This window comes from Glarea lozoyensis (genome assembly GCF_000409485.1).
Source record: "Glarea lozoyensis ATCC 20868 chromosome Unknown GLAREA21, whole genome shotgun sequence".
In the NCBI taxonomy this organism is placed as follows: Eukaryota; Fungi; Ascomycota; class Leotiomycetes; order Helotiales; family Helotiaceae; genus Glarea; species Glarea lozoyensis.
The window spans coordinates 388081-413494 of NW_007360996.1; the positions used below are offsets into that span (position 1 = coordinate 388081).

The 25414-nt window shown below is 42.9% G+C and overlaps 7 protein-coding genes across 7 annotated transcripts; 5 read left to right on the forward strand and 2 right to left on the reverse strand.

Annotated features, from left to right (window-relative positions):
- Nucleotides 1-6394: 6394 nt before the first annotated feature.
- GLAREA_12898 (Calcium-dependent phosphotriesterase) lies at nucleotides 6395-7518 on the forward strand (the record flags this gene model as incomplete). Its single annotated transcript, XM_008084661.1, has 2 exons — nucleotides 6395-6821; nucleotides 7028-7518. The coding sequence occupies 2 exons, from the start codon at nucleotides 6395-6397 to the stop codon at nucleotides 7516-7518; spliced, it is 918 nt and encodes a 305-aa protein (XP_008082852.1).
- A 533-nt stretch (nucleotides 7519-8051) lies between these two features.
- Nucleotides 8052-8357, forward strand: GLAREA_12899 (uncharacterized protein; the record flags this gene model as incomplete). The annotated part of the gene is made up of 1 exon (XM_008084662.1): nucleotides 8052-8357. The coding sequence occupies one exon, from the start codon at nucleotides 8052-8054 to the stop codon at nucleotides 8355-8357; it is 306 nt and encodes a 101-aa protein (XP_008082853.1).
- Nucleotides 8358-10459: 2102 nt separating this feature from the next.
- GLAREA_12900 (uncharacterized protein) lies at nucleotides 10460-10891 on the forward strand (the record flags this gene model as incomplete). Its single annotated transcript, XM_008084663.1, has 1 exon — nucleotides 10460-10891. One exon carries the CDS (start codon nucleotides 10460-10462, stop codon nucleotides 10889-10891), a length of 432 nt encoding a protein of 143 aa, XP_008082854.1.
- A 1427-nt stretch (nucleotides 10892-12318) lies between these two features.
- Nucleotides 12319-13002, forward strand: GLAREA_12901 (uncharacterized protein; the record flags this gene model as incomplete). Its single annotated transcript, XM_008084664.1, has 2 exons — nucleotides 12319-12359; nucleotides 12420-13002. 2 exons carry the CDS (start codon nucleotides 12319-12321, stop codon nucleotides 13000-13002), a joined length of 624 nt encoding a protein of 207 aa, XP_008082855.1.
- Nucleotides 13003-17500: 4498 nt separating this feature from the next.
- GLAREA_12902 (FAD/NAD(P)-binding protein) lies at nucleotides 17501-18866 on the reverse strand (the record flags this gene model as incomplete). Its single annotated transcript, XM_008084665.1, has 3 exons — nucleotides 17501-17859; nucleotides 17912-18772; nucleotides 18824-18866. 3 exons carry the CDS (start codon nucleotides 18864-18866, stop codon nucleotides 17501-17503), a joined length of 1263 nt encoding a protein of 420 aa, XP_008082856.1.
- A 438-nt stretch (nucleotides 18867-19304) lies between these two features.
- Nucleotides 19305-20083, forward strand: GLAREA_12903 (Thioredoxin-like protein; the record flags this gene model as incomplete). The annotated part of the gene is made up of 2 exons (XM_008084666.1): nucleotides 19305-19503; nucleotides 19611-20083. The coding sequence occupies 2 exons, from the start codon at nucleotides 19305-19307 to the stop codon at nucleotides 20081-20083; spliced, it is 672 nt and encodes a 223-aa protein (XP_008082857.1).
- A 4388-nt stretch (nucleotides 20084-24471) lies between these two features.
- GLAREA_12904 (uncharacterized protein) lies at nucleotides 24472-25317 on the reverse strand (the record flags this gene model as incomplete). Its single annotated transcript, XM_008084667.1, has 1 exon — nucleotides 24472-25317. The coding sequence occupies one exon, from the start codon at nucleotides 25315-25317 to the stop codon at nucleotides 24472-24474; it is 846 nt and encodes a 281-aa protein (XP_008082858.1).
- Nucleotides 25318-25414: the final 97 nt, after the last annotated feature.

Genomic DNA, 25414 nt, shown 5'->3' on the forward strand with positions numbered 1-25414 from the left:
TTTGCCGTGCCAGGGCATCGCGAACCAGGGCAGCTTCTACGAGTGAACTATCAGCAGGCCCATTTCTGGCTGTGACCCAAGAGCCCAAGGAGATCAACCTTTACCTTCTTCCATCCCTGTCTTTGGGTCGGAACGCTCAAGGGTATGCTAGCTTAGGTGGGTGAGTGGAAGACAAGGTAAGCTATAGCGGGTCGGATTCCAACGACTGGGATGTGCGAACCTTCCGCGAGATGCTCCCACGCTCTCGTGGGCTGTTAAAAGGCTGCAGGCTTTGGTTGCAAAGGAGTTGAGGCAAAGGTACTGGGGCCAATGCCACTCGCGGCTCGCATGCTAACTGTGCTAACCTGATGTTTGACGTGACCGTTGCTAGAGGAGGGTTAGAGCCTGACGGCCGAAGACTTGGTGAGTTCTCGCCCACGAGGGTCTCGACGGAGCTGTACTTGCTGTGGAGATAAAAGTGCGCACTGCTGCTGGAGTTGTTGTCTCTCTGGGATTCATAGCGCACGCGGAAGGCGGGAGGCCGTGGGTAAGCTACCCAGAAAATCTTAGCTGATCACGTTTTATGGAGAGTTCGGCTACGTGACTTCCAGGTTGCTGGTTATGACAACACACCGATGATCCAAAATTGACTGAGATAGGATTGCGGCCGAGAAATAAGAAGATCTCTTTGTGATGGCCGTCTTATCAGCAGAGAAGCGACCGGGAGCGTTTGAAGTTGGCCATGTTGGTGACAGATGCTACTCTACGTACAGGGACGGTGAAGAAATGTTTGCACCGCGCCAGTGATCAATTGAATACAAATTACCATAACTTGCAACACTTTTGCGACTTTGCTGTTGGTGACACTCGCGACTCCCTACTCACTTGAGCGTCATGCCCGAAATGGGTACAATTCCCTGATACTTCTCTTCCCAACTGCTAAATTTCCTTCACCGTCCGGCGGCCGAGATGAGGCACCAAAGGAGCACCAATGGACTCGACAACATTGAAACCCGGGATTAGCTTCAATGAGCGTAGCTCGCTTGCTGAATTTCCTGAGCAATCAATCATGTCAACAGCAGTCAAAAACAACGGCGCCTAACAATGTTCGGTGCAGCCACCTCTGCGCCTCACGTTCTCCGAAACAAGTCTGGGTACCACTCAAGTGTGCTTTAGCCGCGAGGGATTCCAGCTACCAGATTCCAGAGCAGCCCGTTCCAGTTTTCCATTGTTCCCCGTCTTCATGTTTTGAAGAGGTGGTTGAGAGCTGGGTCGCTTGAACTTGCGAATGCAGGTCTAGTTTGATGGGGGCTGTCTGACTTTGGGAAGCCTAATTGCTAGTTTCACCGTAGGTTTGGTGCTTCCCGAACAGCAGCACGTTATGCCATGCAGCTAAGGGCTGCAGCCCGATTGTGTGCTTGATGTGATTGCTGGAGAGCTCTTTATCGCTGTGCAGTAGCCCATCCGCACCAACTTTACTGTCGGGTGTGATCCAAAACGGCTGGAACTACTGAAGCTTGGAAGAGCACTACTCATGCACAGAGACGTCTTCAATACTGAATCCTTCCACGATTTCTAGCCCATTACCATCAGAGCGGCTGCAGCAGTAGGTCTGCTCGTGCGAAAAGTGCATCGGAACGTGCTCCCCACGTCACCCTCTTCCTCACGAGGAGGGAAGCAAAAGGCGTTACATGGGCGGGTTTATGGGCGCTCTTTACCTGCCGGGCGCGACCCAACAAGTCAAACAACCCCAGCGCAGGTGTGACAAGCCCCCAAGCGACAACCGGATAATGCTCCTTCGATAGAGCTTCCAATGTTTGTCGGCTGAGACCGTTTAGGCACGGGGAGCGCATGCTGACAACCACGAATTTCCACAGACAACGGGATGCTTGCTTTTGTTTGGCTGGCCACGCAATAATAATTACGAGAACTCGTGAAATTTCTGCGACAATTTCCAGCCCTGTAACCATGGGCTGGTTGCTCTCCTTTGTCCCCTTGTTCGGTCTTCAACAACTTCCACTTACAAGGATTTTTCATGTGCATCCGCTGGAATCAAGTCATCTAATCCTGGCAGCCACGAGGATCCCAGGCAATACCCTTGCTGGCGGTAATATTCGAAGACGATGTTCCATTCAGTTGGTATGGAAACACGTGAAAGCGATGACAGTCGCGAGCGAGGTGGCGTCTTAATTAATTGGACTTTACACAAAATAATGACATCAATTTGCCATTAATACTCCTGCCGAGTCTGCGAGATGTTAGGTTACCTTCCACGTTTTTGAATCGATCCGAGGTTCCTTTCCGGCAAGACGTAACCTTACACAGCCTTCGCTACGCTTAAGCATATCCCCAAGGCAAACGCAAAAAACGATGATAGCTTTCGTGTTTACTCCGTATGCTTCATCTTATGCTCGCCGTTTACGTCTTCCTATAGCAGCTGAACCATATAGTCGGCGACTAGTGAGCGGCGGCAGGATGAGTTGCATACGATGGAGTCCACATGCGCACTGATAAATTGCGAGTTTATTTCGTAAGAAGCCAACTTTGGAGTCCAGCTCCGCAAACTACGGTATATCAAATGGCTCTTCCCTCCCTTTCGTATCCAATTTGGTACCATCTCCACGTCTTTCAAGGATTGCCCACGAGCCGTGGGATGAGCGGTGTTGTACCAATTGCGCAACGCGTGCATACCCACCCCAGCCAGTCATTCGAAAAGATCAATAGGTGTCATGAGTGGTCAAATCAAGAGCCACGAAGTGCGGGTGACAGTTGCTGTGCCGTTTCTAAGGGATCCGAAAGCCTGCTCCAGCCTTTAGAATATTGGAAACTTACACGTCTCGAGACTTGACCTTGGTCTACACGCATGGCGGCCCAACAGAGATGTACCTGACGCCGAGGATGGCATCATATGATAAGTTTGATGTCGATCCAAGCTCAAGAAAGGCGTAGCTTGTCCGAAACAGTTTCTCCCAAGCTCGACAAGACCTCGTCTTTCGGTATGGGGAGGCGCCGCGTAAGACTATTAAGGGTCTCAACGGCAGTGATGTCTCGTCTCAGATAGCGCGAAGTGATTCAGGCTCGAGCTGTGCAAAATCGAGATGGAATTAATGTTAAAAAAGCACGTCGGCCTGGTATCTGTACGATGAGCATCGTTCACACCACCTCTTCGAACAATAACGGTAGGTAGTTTCAATTTAGTTAAATTGTCTAGCAATTGGTCTACTCCAAGAAAGTTCGGCAATGTCTGGAATGTTCATCAAAGAGCTCCACAAAGATATGCTAACGCCTACTTGTAGCATTGAAAATTTGTATGCCGATGGAGGAAAGCTGCTTTGGCATAGCATAGGGGTATTAATGTCCACGTTCGTCGATTTAGGAGCTCAAACACTTATGAAAGACGGCAAGTTCGGAGACTGGACCAAAGAGTTCGACATGCGTCAATAACAAGAGCGGCCCGAGTTGGAAGCTGGTTGGTACCCCCAAATTCAGTCGAAATGTCTCACTAATCGTCCCGATCCGCGCTTCTTAGCGATGTCTTGATATTCGACTGTTGATCCCGTCAAAGCTGCTCAAAAGTGGTTTGGTTTTGAACAGTTCGAGGGAATCAGGTGCCTGAGTTGAATTCATCGGCCTGATTATACTTCAACCTTTCCGTATTGAGAACCACGTCTAACTACTTCGAACACTATCAGTGGTTCAATCGCTTAAACCGGTCTGGTCATTTCTGATGATCACAGCTTGGAACATCCGCGTCATTTAAGGTCACATCACAATCTCAACCCAAGCTGCTGGATTTGTCGATTAATTAGCGTCGCCGTTCCTGGATCAGCAGCCCGGAACCACTTAAGGCCTTTCCTTAGTTTCGTCACACGGCGGGTCGTGGGAACCAGTGCCGAAAATACAGTGCACAAGCCCCAGCTAACAATAATCTGCGATGCGGATTTTGCGAACACCGAACGGAAGTGCCCCTTTTCTCGTGCTGATGAGGTTCGAGATTGAGGCGTGGATGTTGTTTGACTTGATCTGGTCACATAGCGGCTCGACCAGGTATTGATAGTACAACTTCTATGATTATCGAGGCCCGGGGAGTTATGCTATGCAATTCCATCAAAAACAGCCTCGTTTAGGATCAGCCTACCCCGTTTGATACGTAAAGTGCGGACTCTAGAACATTTCCTTTTGCATATGATTTATGCTCAAGCGCGGCGAGAATAGCAAGGCGTAAAATCCTATCTCGCGCCTCGAAGAACAAAAGTTGAGGCGAATGCAAAACGTCTCGGCATAAAAGGGTAAGGCTGCCATTAATTCGAGAATGAGGATGAGGCGGGGGAAACGCAATACGCGTACCCTCGATTGGCTCCCATGTTTCCATTGTCTCATCCCAAGGAGAAATTGGAGAGACGTGGTACCCCAGGACATGCAGCTAATGCATTGATCTTGATAACGGACGTGCATCTCGAAACAGTCACGGGGCCCGGCCAAAAGCCTGTCAAAAGATTACATCACAACCCAACCGGAGCCCATGAGCTTGCAAAAGCATCCAGGGCGAGCTGGCCTTCAAGGTTGCAGTTGCATTGCGACGAAAGGAACCGCGAAACAACCTTATTTGACATGGGTTTGTGTTTGAGAGAGAGAGCTAACCATGCTGGTGATCCTGTCTTCTAGAAATAGTCGAAATCTCAAAGGCATGACAACTGTCCGTTCTATGCAGCTTGGAAGGAATAACATATCCTGGAGGCTTGAAAGTTCACGTATCATTCCTGGCCTCAATAGATGGGCAGTCGCGTGGTGCGAAGTTCTTCAGCAACACCGCATCGTGCATGAGGGTCCGACCACCGAGTGTTGCATTGGTTTTTAACCTTCAGTGCCCTATTGTTTGTACTACTCGTACTGTCACGTTGACATAAGTGCCGAACAGCGGTCTACCGGATATCAATTCGAAATCCGAGATGCACACCATTCGTGCGTGAGGCGAGTGTTTCGCGCATCATTCGAGTGATTGAATTCGAATGGTATGAGATGGCGCTTAAGCAGGTGACAATGCATGCACAATTGCTGAAGGCTGCATATACTTGAATCAGGAATGAGAAGTTGGATATAGAAGCAGGACGGTCCACTCTCCATGCTTCCGATTGCTTGCCAACACTGTATGCAGATACTGATGCGGTGAGTTCGGAGTATCGTTAGATTCGTAACTCGATTGCATTGTAGCGGTCAATGAGGAGCTAATGTTTCTGATCGCACAGATTCTAGCTTTACATTTTCCGAGTTCCCGCAAAGTCGGTGAGAGAGAGATTGTCGCTTGTGGAAGATCGACTTTGGTTGAATTATTGACGATAAAAGAATCAAATCAGCAACAAAGTAAGGTTTGATAGCGTCTGAGAAGCGTTCGTAAGTTTACAAGTGTTCCATCATTGCAGACGCAGTAGTACCCACACCAGTGTGTTTTGGAATTAAACCTACAGCTTCGACATTCCAATCAGATTGATCAGATCACTTAGTTGTAGAGTTTATCCCGTAGTGCAAGACGCAGCGGCTTAGGGGAGTTCACACGAAAGCCATGCGAACTAGCAAGAAAGTTTCGAAACGGTGCAACCTCAAGCTAACTGAGGAGAATGCAACGTGACGAGTTTCCGAGGCAAAGGTAATGTGCTCGTATTCTCTGACAACACCAGCGTAACGGCGTCGTTTGGGTTGTGACTGATCGTAAAGACTAAAATTGCATGGGCACTTGTATCGTAATAATTGTGATCTGGAGCGACACGCCCGTTGTAAACATGCGAGATAAGCCTCGACCCTACTGTAGAACGTCAGTATCTTAACATGGAAGTAAACGCACGAATAAGCTTCCATACCACGGGATCAGCCATCTGGTTCAACACGGGATATATTTTCGCGCAAGTCATCAATGATGCACAGGACAACCTACATCCACGCCATTAGGCAAAACGGCCACATAGCCGCACAACATCCATAAAATAAAGCCAGCTCGAATCCACCATCGCGATGGAGAAACATAAGGATTTCCGAGACGTCGGGTACTGGAAAAGATACGAATTGGATGGAATGTCGGGCCGCCTGCCCAGGACGAAAGGATGTCCAGAATCTTGACTACCTTTATAAGTGAATTGCTGCCGTTCTTGATGTATCTTCTCATGTAATCTGATGTCTGAGTGACAATTCTAACTCGATAAGATATCGGAAGTGCATCCTCTGGGCGGAGTTATAGACGTGACGTATCGTTGAATTGGAGTGTTCCGCTGCGCGCGTCGAATATTTTGTTTTCGCAGCCCACATCACGCTTATGTTCGGATCTCCTATGACGTCCAACCGAACTACCAACGGGTCCATATCAACGAACAAACAAAACTTATCCTGGTGGCCTCAAATCGTTTCATTCTTCACATCCTCAAAGATGCCGGACATTCGAAGATGGACAGTCACGGAACCCTACCTCAATATCCACTGTGGGCTGGGAGAAGCACCATACTACGAGGCCGAGCGCAACACCCTTCGCTTCGTGGATATCAAAAACAAACGTCTTCATTCCGTGGATCTTAATGTTGGCCCCGAGTCGCTAAAAACTCTGGAGTTGGATATGTCCGTGGGGGTGACGGCTGATATTGAGGGTGTAGATTCCAGCAAGAAGATTCTAGTGGGGGCAAAGAATGGGGTGTATATCCTTGATAGAGAAACGGGCGGGTTTGGGTTGCTGAAGAAGTATTATGATGATGAGGAGAAGGATGAGAGATTGAGAAGTAATGATGGAGCTGTCGATACAGACGGGAGATTCTGGGTTACTACCATGAACGATTTCTGGGTCGGTGAACCCCAAGCAGAAGGTTTGTGAAGTCCCCGTTTTCTGTGCAACGCGTCATTTTGGCTTGTATGAGATGTTTTACATCTACTGCAGAAACTTTCTTTGTTCGTCATGATGCATGTCTTTGGCGGTTTGGCCTTTTCTATCTTTCCCATCTTTCATCACATGCGAGGCGCTTTCCCATGTTTGCTTTTTCTAAAGAAAGGTGGGTTTGCTAACACATTCCAGGAACGCTATTCAGGATTGGCAATGATCTCACACGTACTACCATGCGCACCTCTTTGACGATTCCAAACGGTGTCGGTTGGTCTCGGGATAAGAAAACTCAGTATTTTACTCACTCAACCGAGAAGCGTATCATTGCTTTTGATTACGATGCTGCGACTGGTGACTTGTCCAATGAGCGCACGTTCTGGGAGCATGATGGCGATGGAGATCCTGATGGATTTAAGATGGATGAAGAAGGAAACATCTGGCAGGCCATCTATGGCGAGAGCCGAGTGTTGAAGATCTCACCAGGGGGCAATATTATTGGTGAGATCAAGTATCCTACCAGATGTATCACATGTCCTTGCTTCGTTGGCACTGAGCTGTGGGTTACAAGCGCTGATGAGGAGGACGAAACCAATGTTGAGAGCAAGAAGTATGGAGGCGGCGTGTTTAAAGTTGATGTTGGTGTAAGAGGGTTACAAGATTACAAGTTCAAGTTGTCTACTTGAGCTCTCCCAAGTTCTTAAATATAGAAGCTAAAATTCAGCGAAAGCATGTTTTATTCCCGATCGTAGCACTATCGACAGCTCTCTTTGTCACATTTATACAAAGTGTTTATTTCCTGTCGCCAGCTATGTTGGGGGATTTAAAGCTGTTTTAGATAACATCTGGTAAATCAAGCACCTCCTCTCACCTTCGATAACAAAACTAGAAATGCTTTATTAGAGAAGGCAACAGTCTACTTCTTGGCCCGTTTCGATCTCTATAAAGATTTTCACTCCATCACCTTTGTAAGAGGAATGTTTCTCGTACTTTCCAGCCGATAAGCCTAGTGAACCTATATCGGCTCTTCTGATTTTGTTTCCTCCCAACCTTTCATTTTAGTCCTCCACCACTAAACAACAAATCTCAACTGTAACGATCTCAATCCCCGCACAAAGAATTCCAGCCTGCATAATAAACAAACAAACACTGTAAGTCCTACGTCTTTTCTCATTACCGTCGATCCACTCTTACCATGTGGTTAGGTCACTCTTCGAAAATGCCTGAAAATAAGGTTAACGACTTCCTCAGAGCCGTGATTACCCAATTTATTGAAAAAGGCCAGACACTCGATTTCCAACGTCTAGCTCAGGACGCTGGCTTGTTGAACTTGCGCGCCGCTCAGTACAGGTGGCAGAAACTCAAGGGAGAGCTAGGGGTTGGCAAGGATAAGGTAGCTGGCGGTAGTGAAATTGATGGAAAAGACAAGAAAGAAGGAGACGTCAGTGGCAAGAAGGCAGGTGGTGGCGGCAAGAAAACCGGTGGGAAGAAGAGAAAGATGGAGGAAGTCGACGATGATGAATAAGTCGTGAAGGAATCGATCGTAGCAGTGGAAACGGCTGGCAGGCTTCAACAGATCTGGGCAATGGGAACGCTTCTGGGGATTGTAATCGCAATACATTGGGATATCTACCTGGCCACGACACGAATCAAGATCTCGTAAACTCAAAGACACCTGCAAGATTGCAAAGTGACAAACAAGCCCGTGACATTTCTATATTTGGTGTCTAAAATTACTCTGTTCTCTACATCTGCCGTTCACTCTCGACACAAGGTACTCTAGAAGCTACGTTGGGTGATAAAAACAGAGGTGATGCTCTTCTGGCTGCCTTGTGCTGCGACTGCCCGATCCGCAACAGGGAGTTGACTTTCGCAAGTTACTATCTTGTTGTGTAACCTACATCCAAGCATTCCGTTTGTAAGCACCGGAATTGGAGTAGGTTTGATTGCTAAGGATAAGTTCGAAATTTGCTTTGCCGTGAATGAGTTAAGTTCGAAATACGATTTTGTGAAATAGTTATTTTAGAACTAACTAGAAATAACCTTTCTAGTTAGTAGAAGTTATTTAGAGGTTTTAATAGTATTAGTAGATATATATCTCTTAAGACCTTTTGGTAAGATATTTAAATTCTTACTTTATTAATAAATTATTTATCTAATTTATCTAAGATATTATTAAGTAGATTTCTTTCTTATTTTCTATTTTCTTCTCTCTAGATTTTTTATTTTATTTTAAATACTATTAAATAAATATATAGAATAATAACGCTACTATATATTAGTATAATAGTCTCTATAGTAATAATAACTCTATCTTTTTATTTTTAATCTATATTTATAACTATATAATTATATTATTTACTAATAAATTTTTAATTATTTCTTTAAATTTCTTTAAAGTTATAATACTTCTTTCTAGTATAAGTAGATACTTATAATATATACTATAAATATTAATTAAAATAAATAGTATAATTCTTACTTTTTAAATTTCTACTTTTAGTTAAGCGAGCTTCTTAAATTATTACTACTTTAGAGAAACTAAATCTTTATTATAATAAAAATTATAGTAAAATTATTAGCTTTATTATAGTATAATATAGTAAAGAAAGTATTTATATAGAGTAGTTAATATATTTAAAAAGAAAATAAGTATTATTTAACTATTAAATATATTCTTCTATTTAGAATTTAGTATTCTATTATCTACTAAGATAATTAATCTATAGATAACTATAATAAAACTAGTATATTAAAAGGTTAAATATATTAAATAGTAAAATATATCTTCTTTATTTCTCTATATTTTAATATCTTAGTATAAGTATTCTTTTAGAAAATAATAAACTAGATATATTTATAAACTTTATAAAGAAAACTATTAAATATATAGTCTCTATTTTAATTTATTAAAAAAGAATAAGTTTATAGATAAAGATACTTCTTAAATTACTAAACTTAGGTTAATATACTAGCTTATAAATATAACTATAAATAAGTTTTTATTCTAGCTATAGATATTTAGAATCTCGAGTAAGTAGAGATTTTATATATAGATTAGCTTCTTTTACTTTCTTAACTTTACTTCTACTCTTAGTGTCTATACCCCGACTATATGCTAATATAGCTTAAATGGCTTCAAAGCTCTAGTATACTGTCGAAACAACAAATGTGCCTATATGTAAAAATGTACTACTTGCGATTTAAGCAACAAGATAATTTGTAAACTACGCAATTGACGATATCACAGAGATTACTGACTGTCTTCACGTCCTAACACACCTGAGAACCCGGCAAATTGTTGATAACGCCGGATTGGAAGGAACTGAGCAAATTGTCAAAAGTAGTTTAGCTCTAAAGGCTACAATTGTAGTATTGTTGTTGATAAATTGCACTTGGAAATGCAGTGAATCAGGTCTATAAATACCCACAAGAAACTTCTCTTCCTTTCCGTTCTTCTCCCCAAAACGAAATCACCAGAAGCAAGACCAGACTCCCACATCAACCAAAAAGTAATCGATCTATGCCCTTTCTCATTACATACCAACCTCTCCCTCTGTTCAGTTGGATAGTAACTACTATTCTGGTCAACAGATAATCGCAAAAAGCCTCACGTTTATCGCCAGTATGGGACCTCACGATCTGACGGATGAGCAACTGCTACAAATGCTCGCCGCAGTGCTGGCGCAGGTTCATAAGGAGACTTTCTGGAAATTCATCGATAAGAACGTGTCTTGGGAAGTCGTCAGCATCATCCTCGGCATTGACGGTATCGGAACAACTACGAGGCGTTTCGACAAAGTCTACGAAATGCTCAAAGCCAGAATCACCTTCGAAGAATCGGCTAAATCAAAGAAGAGAAAGGCGGAGATGGTTGAAGCAGAAGACGGAAATATGGCAGATGGAGAGGAGGAGGAGGGTGCGCGACCTACCAAGAGACTTCGCCTTGACGAGGATGGAAAGGGCACAAGCAAGAAGTTGAGAAGCCGTTTGAGGGCGACACCACGGAAGAGGCAGAATAAGATGAGTCTGAGGGCGAGATCACAGGCGAGGAGATAGAGAAAGTAGACGAGGATGAGTACTGAGAATGAGATTTGATGGGTAACGAGGAGTAGTCTGGTGGCGTTGAGTGTCTTAGCCTTCCACTCTTGGAGCATGACAAAGGAAACTCGAAATTCGATGGCTACAACGGAAAGTTTGCACACATAGACTTCTAGCGGAAACAATAGAGCAGTTTCTACTCCCCATATCTGCGTCACATATGATTGTAAGTGACTTGTACGTGATATATAACTTAATAGCTCTGACCCAGCTGGAACCGATACAAAATTTCATGATGGGTAGAACACGACTATACGCACTCATTTCAATATTATCAAATACGCTATATTGAACCTGCTCCACTAAATTCTCAGTGTCATGGACGTTGCGTGATAAGATAAAGTTGAACCACCCCACTGGCGGGGCCGAATTTTCAATAATTCCAATCTCATGATTGAAAGGACAGAGAGCAAGACCTGACTGTATCTACACCGAGTCGGCGGCCCCTATTGCCAGCCGCAGCAATCCGGATGGCCTTCAAGCCGTGTATTGCTTCTCATTCACTCATGTGCATGCAGCAGCCCTCTAAACGCCAGGACCCAAACTCCAACGGACAAACCAGAAACAACATAGGATATCAACAGGCACAGACTAATTGTAACTCAATATTACCAAGGTTTACTTGCCGAAAAGACAGTTTCCTTTGGCACAATGGTTGACTCTGTAACATTAGCTAGATACCACTATTTCTCCAGTGATGATAACCCTTGGATCGCGAAAACACATTATCCAGAAATTACCTCTATTTTCTATTATTCTCATACAATTAAGATAAAAACTGTGCTACTATTGTGCTTTACTGGTGAACAGTGTGGGTCCTTTCGGCTCAGTATATACAAACTGTTGAATTCCCAACCTCTTCGACCATGTCTATCCAGCGAGCGGAAGACCCAATCCCGTGGAAGCACAATGAAAGAGCTATATAGAGTGATGCTCGTGATAGATCAGCTCCTATTGTGTGCTCCAGTGGTGAACAAGTTTGCTCCGCGCTTCCAATCCGCCTGACCTTTCCTTCGGCAGGGTTCTATCTGAGCATGAAAATGTACGCAATAGATAACGACCAACCCTCCAATCATATTGCTATTCATTTCACTATAAGCACTCTTTGAGCACCACTTAGCCTATAGCGGCGATGCAACCGTGATGTGCGCCTGGAGAGCCCACAGTCTGACTATAAAAAGCTACAATTTTACGGGAAATTCCTTTTCCTTCTTTACCAACACATCGACGGATTCGAGATTCGTCGCATCCCACGGCATCGACTTTTCAACTGGATATTAATACCATTATCGGTAAGTCTAGCCTGGCGGTCTAGTTACTTTCGTGCAGTGTTCTCTGCCTATGCTCGACACTCACGCTGCCTAGTCGCGTCCCTCCAAGCCAGAATGGTGCAACCAAAAATTCAAAAATCCAAGCGTAAGCAAGTGTAGGTCTATCGATTCCGTCCACCGATTCTTTTTTGGTCCACGCATCTGACATGCTTCAGTCCAGCAGCCCCAGACCAAACAGCAAGTTCGTCTAGTCGCGAAGCCGCAACCACGTTTCCGAGCAACCTCTCAAAAGTCATCGACAACTACAACTCTCTGATCAATGAAATTTACAGACAACTCGAAAAGAAAAGGCACCCCTGGGCTCAATATTTCAAGGCTCTCGTTGATGTTAGGAGTCATTCTCAGGATTTACAATGCACCCAATCCTCCGCGAGCGCGAGATTAGCCATACTCGAGGATCATCACAGATTCATCGAAGACTTTTTAAGCAAAGTCCCGAAGCACACCTTTACTCCAAATTTCGAAGAACTCGGTGATAATTTACGTCGTGAGCAGGGTTCAGAGCTCAAAAAGCACGCCGCACGTATGAGATGGAACAGGTTTAAGGCGAAGTTCATTACCAAAAAGGCGAAAGCTATTGTAGAAACCAGCGGCTCACAAGGACAAGCTGAGGAGGGAGTGGCATCAAAAGGAGCGAAGAAGCGAGCTGCAGATGATGAGGACAAGCATGTACCTGCCAAGAAGCAAAAGGCAACGAACGAGCATGTCAGCGAAGATAGTTATGATAATTTGGACTAAATCACCAGTGATGGAATCATACGAACTAGGAAGACGATAACACTGACAATGGGGAGAGCTCCGGCGCTGATGACTTTTGAACAATTCCTGGTATTTTGCATATGTTTAGGATGGTAGAATGGAGTCTTGGGATTGTAAATCATGCATACTTGCATCGAAGTGGCGTTAATTTGATTCTGATACATGCCTGCGCCTTTGGACAACCCAAAAGAAATAAAAGACATTCTTTCCTATCTGCAGTCTGCCTTTATTGAAAGCTTCTCCTTTGATGTTTGCCTCTCGCTTTGATTGAAGTCTATGCTTGATGAACCTTTGCGCTGCGTTTGTTGACTGTGTGAGTACCCGCGTTTTCATACTTGCAGGGATTCTTCGAAACAACTTCTTCATCTTTTTGATGACATTCTGTGTACATTCTTCTGCGTCGATATTAGTATGACGGAATCACGTAGTAAACTACTCAACTGCTAATTCACAAGGGATCAATAGAATTCAATTTCAGCAACGCATTGTTTTTAGCCTTCGTAGGCAGGAATGCGCATTTGAAATAAAGTCGGAGTCGTATACAGGAAGCCAATGTCGTAATTAGTACTTACTAAAAGGTCTAGATTATTTAGATATAAATAATACTAGCTATAGTTATTATATCTACTAAGTATACTAATAGCTAATTCTAAAGCTTAGATAGCTAAGTAGAAAACTATATATAAGAAGATAAGTTAGATAAAGATTTTATATATTAATTAAAAGCTTTATTTTTAAACTATAAAATAATAAAAATAAAGAATTAAATATAGCTATATTACTAAGAGCTTTCTACTATACTATATAATAATATAGATATTAATTATACTATTTAAATAGCTCTATATTCTAGATATAATAAAACTATTTCTTATTTAAAGTTTAGTAAAGTTTAGTTTAAGTAAATAAATTATTAAAAGCTTTATTCTTTTTAAAAATAAATTAAAAAATATAGAGAAAGTAAATAAGACTTAACTTACTAAAAATTTTATATCTTCTTTTTTAATATAATAACTACTAAGTATACTATTTAAATATCTCTATATTTATAAGATATAAAAACTACTTATTATCTAGAATTTAGTAAAATCTATTTAAATATATACTTTAATTAAAGCTTTATTTTTAATTTATTAATTAAGAAAAAAAGAGAAATTAAAGTAAATTTAAATATACTAAAAGCTTTATATACTACTCTTTATAATTATATAAATACTTAGTATACTACTATAAAGTTTCTATATATTATAGAATTTAAAATTACTTCTTATTTCTATTTTAATAGAATATAATTTAGATTACTATATAAGTAAATAGAGTAGATAGATTTATAACTTAGTTTAAGTTCTTAGTTTACTTAAAGTAAGTAATCTATATTTATTTTTATTTTTATTAAAGTTAAATAAAAAAATATTAAGTTTAAGATATATAAATAACTAAATTAAATAATAATAAATACTAACTTTTAAACTTCTATTAACTTTAAAGAGAAAGAGAGATTATTTCTACTTATCTTTTAAATTTCTTTTAGAATTTTTTACTTTTAATTCTAATTAGTTAAATTATTTCTCTATATAGATACTAAATATTAAAATCTACTATAAAGTATAAAGTATAGAGTAGTTATAAATTATTAAAATAAGACTTAATTATAGTTAAATACTTACTATATATATTAAAATACTTAGTTATAGAATTATAGTCTAATATATTTTCTTTATCTTTAAAGATTAAGGAAAAATAAAGGTAATATATCTTAAATCTAGCTCTTAAATATAAATAAGTTAAGTATTAGTTTATAGTATAGTATCTAAAGTTTATTATTAGTAGAGAAATTAAAAATACTTTATAAAATTAATTATATATAAAGATAAATAAAGAAGAAAGTTTATTATAAAAGACTTAAAGAGTTACTAACTATTAATAATTCTATTATTAGTCTAGTTATAATTATCTATTTATAAGACGTTTACGTATAGCTAGTATAAGTTCTTATTAGAATCTAGGGTTATATTATAAAAGTTTTTAAATATATCTTTATATAGATAAATCTAGAATTTAAATATCTTATTAGTGTCTACACTATAGTATACAACGGTCTACATACTATCGAGTTAGTCTACATTAAGTACTTTCTATTCGATCCTTCGGTCGTGTTTGTTCTATACTTTGACTACACTATTCGAGCACGTGGCCAGCTTTTGTCGTGAATGCAACACACGTTTTGTGGACGCTTCCTTTCTGAAAACATCTGATTTTCGTGGACCTCCACACTGGGTTCCTTCGTTTATGGGCTACAGTTTTGGTACATTGAATTGATCCCAGGTCAAATAAGTGCATAAGTCTGTGATAGGTTGCTTGTCGCGGTTCGTTCTCTATCGGTCATGCTGTTGGTTATTTATTAGTGTTAGAATGAGATTGACTTACGACGCTCAACACCCACTATGAATCCGTTTTTTCATCGCGTTGATAACACTAATATGTAAGCTCCCAGATTTTGGAGTTGCTGACAGGAGGGTTCGCATAGCCGTCTCTACATCCTCTCTTGGACGCGTTGCTCTTCAATGGCATATCTTTTCCAGTGCTACAGGCATTCTCGGCAGTACGATTCTCCATTTCTCTTGTTAATCTCAATCACGAATGTTGTCATGACTCACAGAAGAACGCGGCAAAGATCGCCTTGTGCAGGAAGAGGTTGGCAAGCCTTTGCTCGAACACCTTCACAACAAAAGCATTTGAAGAAATATAGATATGTGACTTACTCGTCATCCACAGCTCTTGTATTGTGCCTACCATCAAATTCTGGTACAATATTTCTCAACTACCGCTTGGGTCATATGCTTGACCAAGATCTCTTGCCATCTGTCAACATATTCTTGGGCGCTGTTGTGTCAATATGGCTAAAAAGGATTCAAAGATGCATTCATATTCGTAGACGAAGACTGAAAGAATGGAGCATCTACAATCCACGTAGTCTATGTGTGTTATTGAGAACATGTATCTGTAACGATAGTCTTTTGTGGCACAACAAATAACTCGGTGCAACCTCCAGGCCCTTGTTAGCTTTATCATCTTTCCATATTTATTATCCGTTTGCTGTTACATTAGTAAGGTTTTAGTAACAATGCAGTAAACGTCACCCCAGCCATCGTTTTTAGAGGGATTATATGGCACATTGTTTCGCGAGGCGCCGAATCTTACATCTTGACCTAGGCCCTAACCTGCATCGTCACCTGACAAATCAACTAAATCATACAAACCAAAATGTATCACTCCACGATTAGTGAATGTATCCGTAATGGAGTGTAAGCCTGCTCTGTTGTCGTACCGGGGTCAGGAAAATATCGGCAAGTACAAGCAAACGAGGTAATGAGCCTGAGTACTATCTTTCACTATCCAAAAATCACCATTTCCAACCGTCAATGTCGATCTTCCGATTAGTAATGAAGACAGTGGCGTGATCAGTGTACTTATCTGTCCAAACCACATCTTCCCCACCACGCCTTTTAACATTACCAAGGCGAATATTAGCACGCTCAATCCCTTCCCCCTTTCTCATATTACACGATTCGCACACAAGAATGAACACTGTTGAGTCCAACCGTAAAAGCGTTCTCAGGGTTAGATACAAGTATATCCCGACAATTTGTCTATGAAACATCGACAAATCTAACAACTAGTGGATTAAGTGCCGCTAAACTTGCGGCATGGGAAACTAGTGACGAGAGGTGGTTTAATTAACGCCTGGCGATAAAGGCGACGATTATCCTGATTAGGGACAATGTCAATTTTTATCTCTTACCATCCTAGCATGAGTCCACGATCCCAAAAAAAAAGATTAGTTGCAGGAAATAGAAATCTAACAATATCATGACATATCTCTATGCTAGCAATCTTCAATACGATTGTACTTTTAGCACTTATTTTACCTTCAGGTTTCCATGAATTTTAGCTCGAACAAAGATCGCGGGATTGAGAGGATATCTCCAATTGCCCAGCGTTAGGGGTTCGCTTAAATTCGGCAACCGGCCTCCGGTTATCCGAGCGCTCGGGGCTGGTTTCCGGCTTGGCACAGTGTTAAGTACCGCTTTACTGGGGCTGGGGCAGGGCATAATTATTGTGTCCGTACTGTGTTTATCGTTAGCCGGCACCGAGACAGTGTTGAAACAGGAGAGGTAGTTTGATTTTCTTTTGCTGAACTTGACTTGAAGGCATATGATGATTGAGACATCGTGTTAAATTGGCAGCATAGCCCCAAATAACCCTAACCCTCATATTTCCCCCTCGATGATCCGAGCTTGATTGCGAATTGGATTTCTATATCTACGCCTAGAGTTACCTCAAGGGTGATGGTATCTCCTGTCTACCGATGCGTAAAAACTTCATTGGATCTTCAACCCATTGATTCGTAGAAATATACGTACTTCCCGCTGGAAACCCCTTGAGCTACGGCAATGCTGCTACAAGGTATATGCCATCATACTCCCATATTCATAACATGCTTAGGATCCAGGCTATCAATATTCGCACTCTTAGCTTTCCCATCGAAAATGAATTCGCTCATCAATTTCCCAGTCGCACAACTGTTCTGAATCCCCCAGCATGTATGGCCCGCAGCAATAAACAAGCCAGGAACGCCAGTCTTTCCAATTATCGGTCCTCGATCACCTGGGCTCGAAACTAGAGGAAGGTAACAGGCTTGTTTGGCAACTACTTCCCCATTGCGCAAGTTCTCAGAAATGAGAGAGAGATAGTCGGATATGTCATCGCATCGGGATTCGTCGCATTCAACGAGGTCGCTAGATCTAGGAAGTGGAATTATACTGTCTCCCTCACCTATGAATATGTTAGTGGTTGGATATGATACAAGGTAATTGGCAAATCCTACCGCAAGCATAAACAGTACCATCTGGTCTTGCATACATCTCAGGGTTGACAGATCTCCCATGCTTCCTCTTCTTGACATCTTTCCTTGACGCTGAGTAGTTTTTGGGCAGTTCGATATCGGTGAAAACAGCGTACGGACTAACATCAGCTTTGATGACTACACTATGCGCTCGTAACGCTTCTATTGGGGCTTCCGGAAGAACAGTGTTGGTCCATGGTCCCGCTGAGACTACCACATCTGTCGCAGGTATTGTGTGCACCTCCTTCGTCGCCTTATCTTCATATGTAACACTCTTCACACCTTCAGTCGATTTATCGATACCTGTGACGGCGCCCATTATTATCTGCGCACCTTTCTCGGCTGCAAGTTCCGCGATGGAGGTTGTGAAAAGATATGGATGGACTTGTGCTGTTGTCGCAGGTGTTCCCATCTCTGAATAACTTCTTATTGAATCCGAATCGAGCCAGTCCAAATCATCCGGTAGCTCCGAAGCGATCGTCTTCGACTTGATGCTTGTCTTTGGTAACTTTTTCCATTCTTCCACTACATCTGTCGTCGCCTCTGCATTCTTTTGTGTTGGAGCTTTAATCTTGCCTTTGGCTGTCACCGAGCCGCAATGAACAGCTCGATATCCCCATCTTTTCGCGCCATCATGTTCCTTAGCTAGTTCAGCGTGCAACCTATACGACAGAGCAACAATATTGTTCGGATACGCCCAAAGAGCAAGAAGTCCACCGGCTTTTCCTGATGCGCCCGAAGCAATGGATTGCGCTTCCAGAAGAGTAATTTTATGGATGGCGGGGTTGAAGGCGGGGTGGCGAGTGAGAAAGTATGCGGTCGTACACCCGATAATGCCTCCTCCTACGACACTGTCAGCTTGCTAATATCTGATTATGACGGACTTCAGCTTACCGACTATCACGATATTTCGTGGCCTCTGATATTCTGAAGCCATAACTTTTTGAATAAAGTTCACCGATATCCAGATGTTCCAAGGCTTCCAGGCTGTTTCAAACGGCACCTGGCGCACGGATCGAGCCGTTCGAACAGGCTTTCATAAAATGGCATAAGTGGGTTATGAAACAACTGCATGGCGTCACCAAAGTTCCAAACCGCCCGTTTGCTTAAGCTGGGTCATGCAGGATGCACGTGATGCCATACGAGATCATGGAACCAGTCGGATGGACCACAAGCCGAGGTCGAGGATTTCGAAGGGTTTTGTCCGCAGGATTATAGGATGCCTCCACCGAGATAGTCCAGACCAGTCTTGCTTCCTCATCATCTTGAATCCTAGAGAACGCTTTACAAATACATACAAACACATACGCAAACAATTTTTCTTCTCGGCAGTAAGACAAACCCTTTCGGTGCGACAAAATCATATAAAAGGTCCATGCAAGCCTCGCGCTCACTCTTCCAATCTGCATTCAAAGACCCCACACAGAAGACAGCCCGCGGTGTATCCAAATCCCGTCCATTCTTGAACGTCTGGGCTCCTAGTCCTTCAGTACAACAATATCAATTCCACACCGCAGCAAAACTAAGAAACATGGCATCAGCAACTTCCTTTTACGATTTCAAGCCTATTGACAGTATGTATCTCCTTAGCCTTAGAGCTGCATTTGTTGGTGGCGTGTTGACGTCGCTGGTCCCCTTCCCCACCTTCCTGGGCATAAACTGACAATAATGCGCCTTATAGAGAGGGGTCAACCTGTACCACTTGCAGACCACAAGGGAAAGGTCGTTCTGGTTGTCAACGTTGCGTCCAAATGTGGCTTCACTCCGCAATACGAGGGGCTTGAGAAGATCTACAAAGATATAAAGGCGAAGCACGGTGATGATTTTACCATCCTCGGTTTCCCATGCAACCAGTTCGGTGGGCAAGAGCCAGGAAGCGATGAAGAGGTCCAGTCTTTCTGCCAGCTCAACTATGGTGTCACTTTCCCAATCATGGGCAAGAGCGACGTAAATGGAGATAATGCCAATCCTCTGTACGAGTGGCTGAAGAAGGAACAACCTGGATTGTTGGGCATGAAGAGGATCAAGTGGAATTTTGAGAAGTTCTTGATCGGTCGTGATGGAAAGGTTGCTGGACGATGGGCGAGCACGACAAAGCCGGAGGCCTTGGAGAAGCCTATCTTGGAGGAGTTGGCCAAACCTGCGCCTGCCTAAGCCAGGAACGTTCATGTCTAGGCGATTCGAACACTGGACGGCCGTGGATTTTGACGAGATCATGATAATGTCATGAGGGAGCGCTGGTGTTTGATAGTGTTTGATAGTGTTTGATGGTGGTTGATTTCAGGTTTCGGCTCCAGGATGATGACAGCGATTTTCTCACAACTCAAAGATACCAATTAATATATAACTATTCAGATAAACTACTCTACTGTTGACCTTTTGCGCGTGGGAACATGGTCGATTCGGTTATGAAGCTTAGCTCCAGAAAAACTCTAGCTCTTCCATATTGACCAAGAAGATGTCACCATCTTCTCCAGTTTTCAACCATTGAACGAGTTGTTCATGAATTGCTGATGGAAGGTAAGCTGTCCGAGGAATGTTGTTGATAAGAGCAGCAAACAGTATGACTTAGGCACACAGCCCGGAAGTTGAAAGGGGATAATTTCGAGGCCCCTGTCGACGCCATTCGGACGGGAGCGAGGTTTTAATTTGACTTATTTCAGTATAGACTTTTCTCTCTGTAGCAACAAATTCTTCAATCCTGCAGCCATTGAATGTTGCCCGGGTGGTTAATATTCTCAAAATCGAAACCACAACGCCTGTCTTCCTTCTTAGAACTTTAAATATCTCCCCTCATATGAGCCTGAAGTAACAACCATTAAATGCACTCAATCGAATAGGGTAACACCAGGGATTCAAATACCGCAAAATGAACCATCATCAGACTTACTCAAATGGGGAAAATATGCAGTGACATTGCAGTCCACGAGTTGTACCCAGTGTTGGCAGCAGTTGAACGGAATCCAACTGACGCCAAGACCATTAACGGGTGTCGGTTTCAACGGATTGCACCGCCGTCCGTTAAGGGTTTGCGCCGTTAACGGCCGTTATACGCTCTTAAGGGGTTTGATTTTCGTAGAAAAATAAGGGTACTTTTGGTGTTGTTTTGACGATTTAGTAAGCAATCGGCATTATTTAAGCAGTGACCCCTTTCTTTGGGACAATTAAAGTCTCGGTCCGGATCGGCCTACTCTGCCCGGGTCCGAAAAAAGTATATACTCATTATTTCGCCGTTTGTTTAACGGATTACAACGCTAGGTAAACGGCCGTACGTTTCAGGAAAGCCATAACAGGCGGCAAGTAACAGCCAATCTTGTCGTCGTTTTAGGGAATGTTGAAACGACGACCCGTTAACGGCGGTTAATTGTTGCCAACACTGGTTGTACTGAGCCTTTGCAGGCCAATAGTCTCAACCGGTCCTTGTCTAAATCCGTGCTGAGGCAGGTTACAAGATCTTTCCCATGGCCTAGAGAGGTTCACATAAACATTCTCGCATACATGGAATCAGCATGTGCATGTCTTACGATTAATATTTTCTTTCAAATAAAAACGAAAGCTGTCGGCTGCCGTTGAAATTATGGAGATGGGTCAAACGGCTCTGCTGAATGAATGGACAAAGCCTTCTCGTTATCTTTGATGGGGCATTTGCTGATACGGATGAAGGCATCTAGACCTTTGATGTGTCTAACCTAGACATCTTCTCGGCATGCTGCAGCTAAAAGACAGAGATATGCTCACTTCATTCTCACCGCTACGCAATGAACCAATTTGTTGGCATGCACTTTTCCATTAGCTTTCAATGCCACCAATGATCTTTGCATGCCACACAGTCAACTCTTTGTCCCGAACTGATAGCCGCGCTGAACAAGCTCATGAGTACCTGTGTAGTCTCCAGATTCAAATTACCCAATTCTTTTGACAGTCTTTTTATTCCACCGCTCAACACAGCAATTCAAACGATGGAACCGATCCCGCTCAGACGCTTATCGCTCTTTTGGACTACGAGGGAATGATATCTAAACATCCCTCTTTTTCAAATTCCATAGTCTTGTTAGCTGCGTGGTCTGGCGCTATGTAGACACAGATGATATGAAAGTTGACTGAAGGCCAATCATTGACAGATAAGTTCTGGCTCTGCCTAGTCGTGATCTTTGGTAGAAGTACACCATTTGAACCCATTTAAGCTGAAAGCTCTAAAGCTAAAAGAGACTGAGTTACATTCAAGACAAAAGCTGATTTGATTGAGCTCCACAATACACATATATCACAGTACTTGCCCTCATGGCGAGAAACAGGTTCCTTCTAGATTCCATGTTTGTTCCTCTCTCCCCAGAAACATCAACCCACCAGCTGACCCGCAAGTTGAAGTACTTTATCTATGAGAATACAAGGTCACAAACCGTGTTCAAAGTATTGGCGCCGTGCAAGAGCGCTCTCTCATAATCATATCAGAGTGTCCATATTCCACAACACTTATCACATAGGCCTCGTCAACAGACAAGAGGATATCCACCACCTCTACTACAGAGCGTTCAAGTGTGCGACATTTCAGCCATTCAAAGCACCGACACCATCTCACTGAACACGGCGTATCCCTCAAAATTCTCGACTTCGAACATTTGATCCACGGACTCAGGGCCACTGAGATCTCAGTCCACTCTGAAGCCAGCAATCATGACGTTTAGCAATGCTGTTGCATCAGCGATTGCTATTACCTACGCTAAGAAGATCCACGCCAATAAAAAACTGATGGGCATTCATGCAGATGATGCCGCGGAAAGTAACTATTACTGCAGGTCCTTCCTCGACAGCATTCAAACTCTCGCCCAGTCCACCTTAGGCGATATCGAGATTATGACTTTTCATTGACATGATGGAGTCTGAAGTGTCACCAAAAGAAGCCGAGCTGGGGGTAGACTTGAGAAAATTCTGGAGCTGCATCGGTATTGGTGACTTGCACTGCAGCTGTTGTAGTGCTTGCTGGCCCAGAGCTAAAACCTTTGTTACCACTGGACAAAGAAGACGCGGATTTATATGGGTAACCAATTATCGCACTGCAATATGCTATGAACCACTGAGTATTTCAATGAACTGGTATTATGAAGAAGTGTGAAATAAGGAAGCTGTATTTTTTGGTGGTCCACGACATTAACAGAACTTAGGCAATTTAGGGAGTGAAACATGACGAGGCTCGTCTGTTACCCAAGATTACAGACTCATTTAACCTCTATTGGTATATTATGACTAAAATGACAGCTATTCGTAATCACATCTTAATTCCTCGTCTTAGATATCCATCCAGTGGCCATGATCGTCGTTGCTTTTTACTTCTTTCAACTCATGCTGCTCTGTGATATTAAATCTGTCATGCAGCTCAGGCTACTTTTTTCAACGCTGTCATCTATTGTTAGACGACCAATAGGTCATCAAAAGTCACTTTGATTTGGATCAGGCATAGATAAGCCGCATTTCTTAATGGTCTGATATAAATTGACCCGAAAAAGAAAACGCCATTCAGAGCACTGATCTTTCATGTTCTACTTCTTAGTGCCATGTTCTCAAGAGAAATCCAGGAACCGCCATTCTCAGGTCTTACTCTCGCCGTAAAATAACTTCAGTCTTAACGACATATCACCGGAGCACTGAAAAGAAAGTAGTGGAAACAAATTCTCGCTAATGTTGCGTGAACTTCATAAGGTATCTAATAAGCCCAGAGATCAATATCGTAGTTTCCGGCGTGTAACATCTTTCACCTTACGTGATGTGATATATAGCCAGATGATTTCCGTTATCACAAACCCCGAAAAGTCTTTTTCATCATGAAATATTAGGAAAAACGAGCGGACGAAGAAGCGGATTACCTTTGTTGGTAACCCGTACGCAATATTGTAGTAGGTATACACCAATCACTCGCTTCAAATATTTCATAGTAGACCAATGCTTTGTGCTGTTCATAGGTTCAAAACAGCATTGCCATATCCCTAGTTCGAAATATTTGCGACAGAGGGCTTTCTGAAAGTGGCGTAGAATATCTTTTGCAATTAAGTCGGTATAATCCTTTCCTTGCACAATAGAGAACCTCTACGCAGCCATCCCTTTTGCTAGAAAATTATTAGCCTACTAGATACACAGAGTCAAGCTGGATTCCACAAGAGAGCAGAAGATGCTCCGAGTGGCAGGATTGCCAGAAATGTTCTTGACTGAAAGCTTGCGAGCACTATGAAGCTGTTTCAAACTTGGCTCTACCACAATAACCGACGTGAGTATCATTCAAGTGAGATTTGTCAACACCTAGGTCAAAATTATTATTTAAACTTCACTTTTCTGTTATCTATATGATGAAGATGTACCAGAATGAGCTGCATAAAGCATGATTGTATTCAGTATATCTTATATAAAACACCAGAAAATGAATCCCTGCAACCCTCCAACCCAACGCTCCCCACCCAACAGAAAAGATACGACCCAGTTAACAATACAATCTTTCCAAAATCCAAAACCATTCTCCCAGGAACAGCACCCCCATCCCGCATTGCCAGAAATCAAAAATAAGTCTTTGGCGGCGGTTCTAACTCGTGATTAGCAGGCTCCCCATGCATATCCGAAGTCGTAAACCCAAGAGCATCCCTTTTCTTCTCCAACTCCGCCATCCTCGCCATATCCTCCTGCATCTGACGCGCTTTCTGATCAATCGGCGGCGTAGCCAGTCGCGTCGGATTGTATACCTGATGCATAGGTGTCACTCCATCAAGAAGTCGAGAGTACACACTGCTGGCTGTGGTATATCTTGCGGCCGGAGGTGGTCTGGTAGGTGGTGGTCGGGTGAGTCGCCTTTCCTCGCCGCTTAGGGCGTGGAAGGCTTTATCGCGCTCTTGCCAAACATCTACACTCATCCTCTCTGGCTCCTCCTTTATTCCGGTGTTTGGATCTCCAAATATACCGAGGATATATGGGGTAGATGGGGGTTTGCTGGAACTTTCTCCGTTATTAGGCTCGGGATCGGAGGGGCTTCGCTTAACGACGTTCAGGGGGGAGGGGCTCAGCTCGCGTAGTGGAAGATCTGGGTCGGTCAAGGACGGGCGAGTCGAGAGTGGAATGTTGTTATATGCAGGTGCGTTATTTAGTGCTTCGTTGATCGATGCTGTAAATCCGCCAGCAGTTGAAGCAGCACTCATGCTGACATATCTGGATTGTGGAAACTCTCCTAAGGTATCTCGTTCTTCTTCTCGATAATCGTGTTCCGATCCATAATAATCGTATGGCTGTGAACTTGCCCCTGCCAGAGAATTGGCCGTTTCGATATCGTGTGGTGTTAAAGACTTAGGTCGTGCAGGGCGTGAAGGTGTGCCGCTTCTCTGGCTTCCTATGCTTCCTATCGTGGATGGCATGATCGTTGTATCATCCTGAGAAGCTTCACTCATTGGGTATGGTACCGCAGAAGATCCATTGTTTGGCGTTGGTGTTCTTTGTGCGAATCTCGATTGC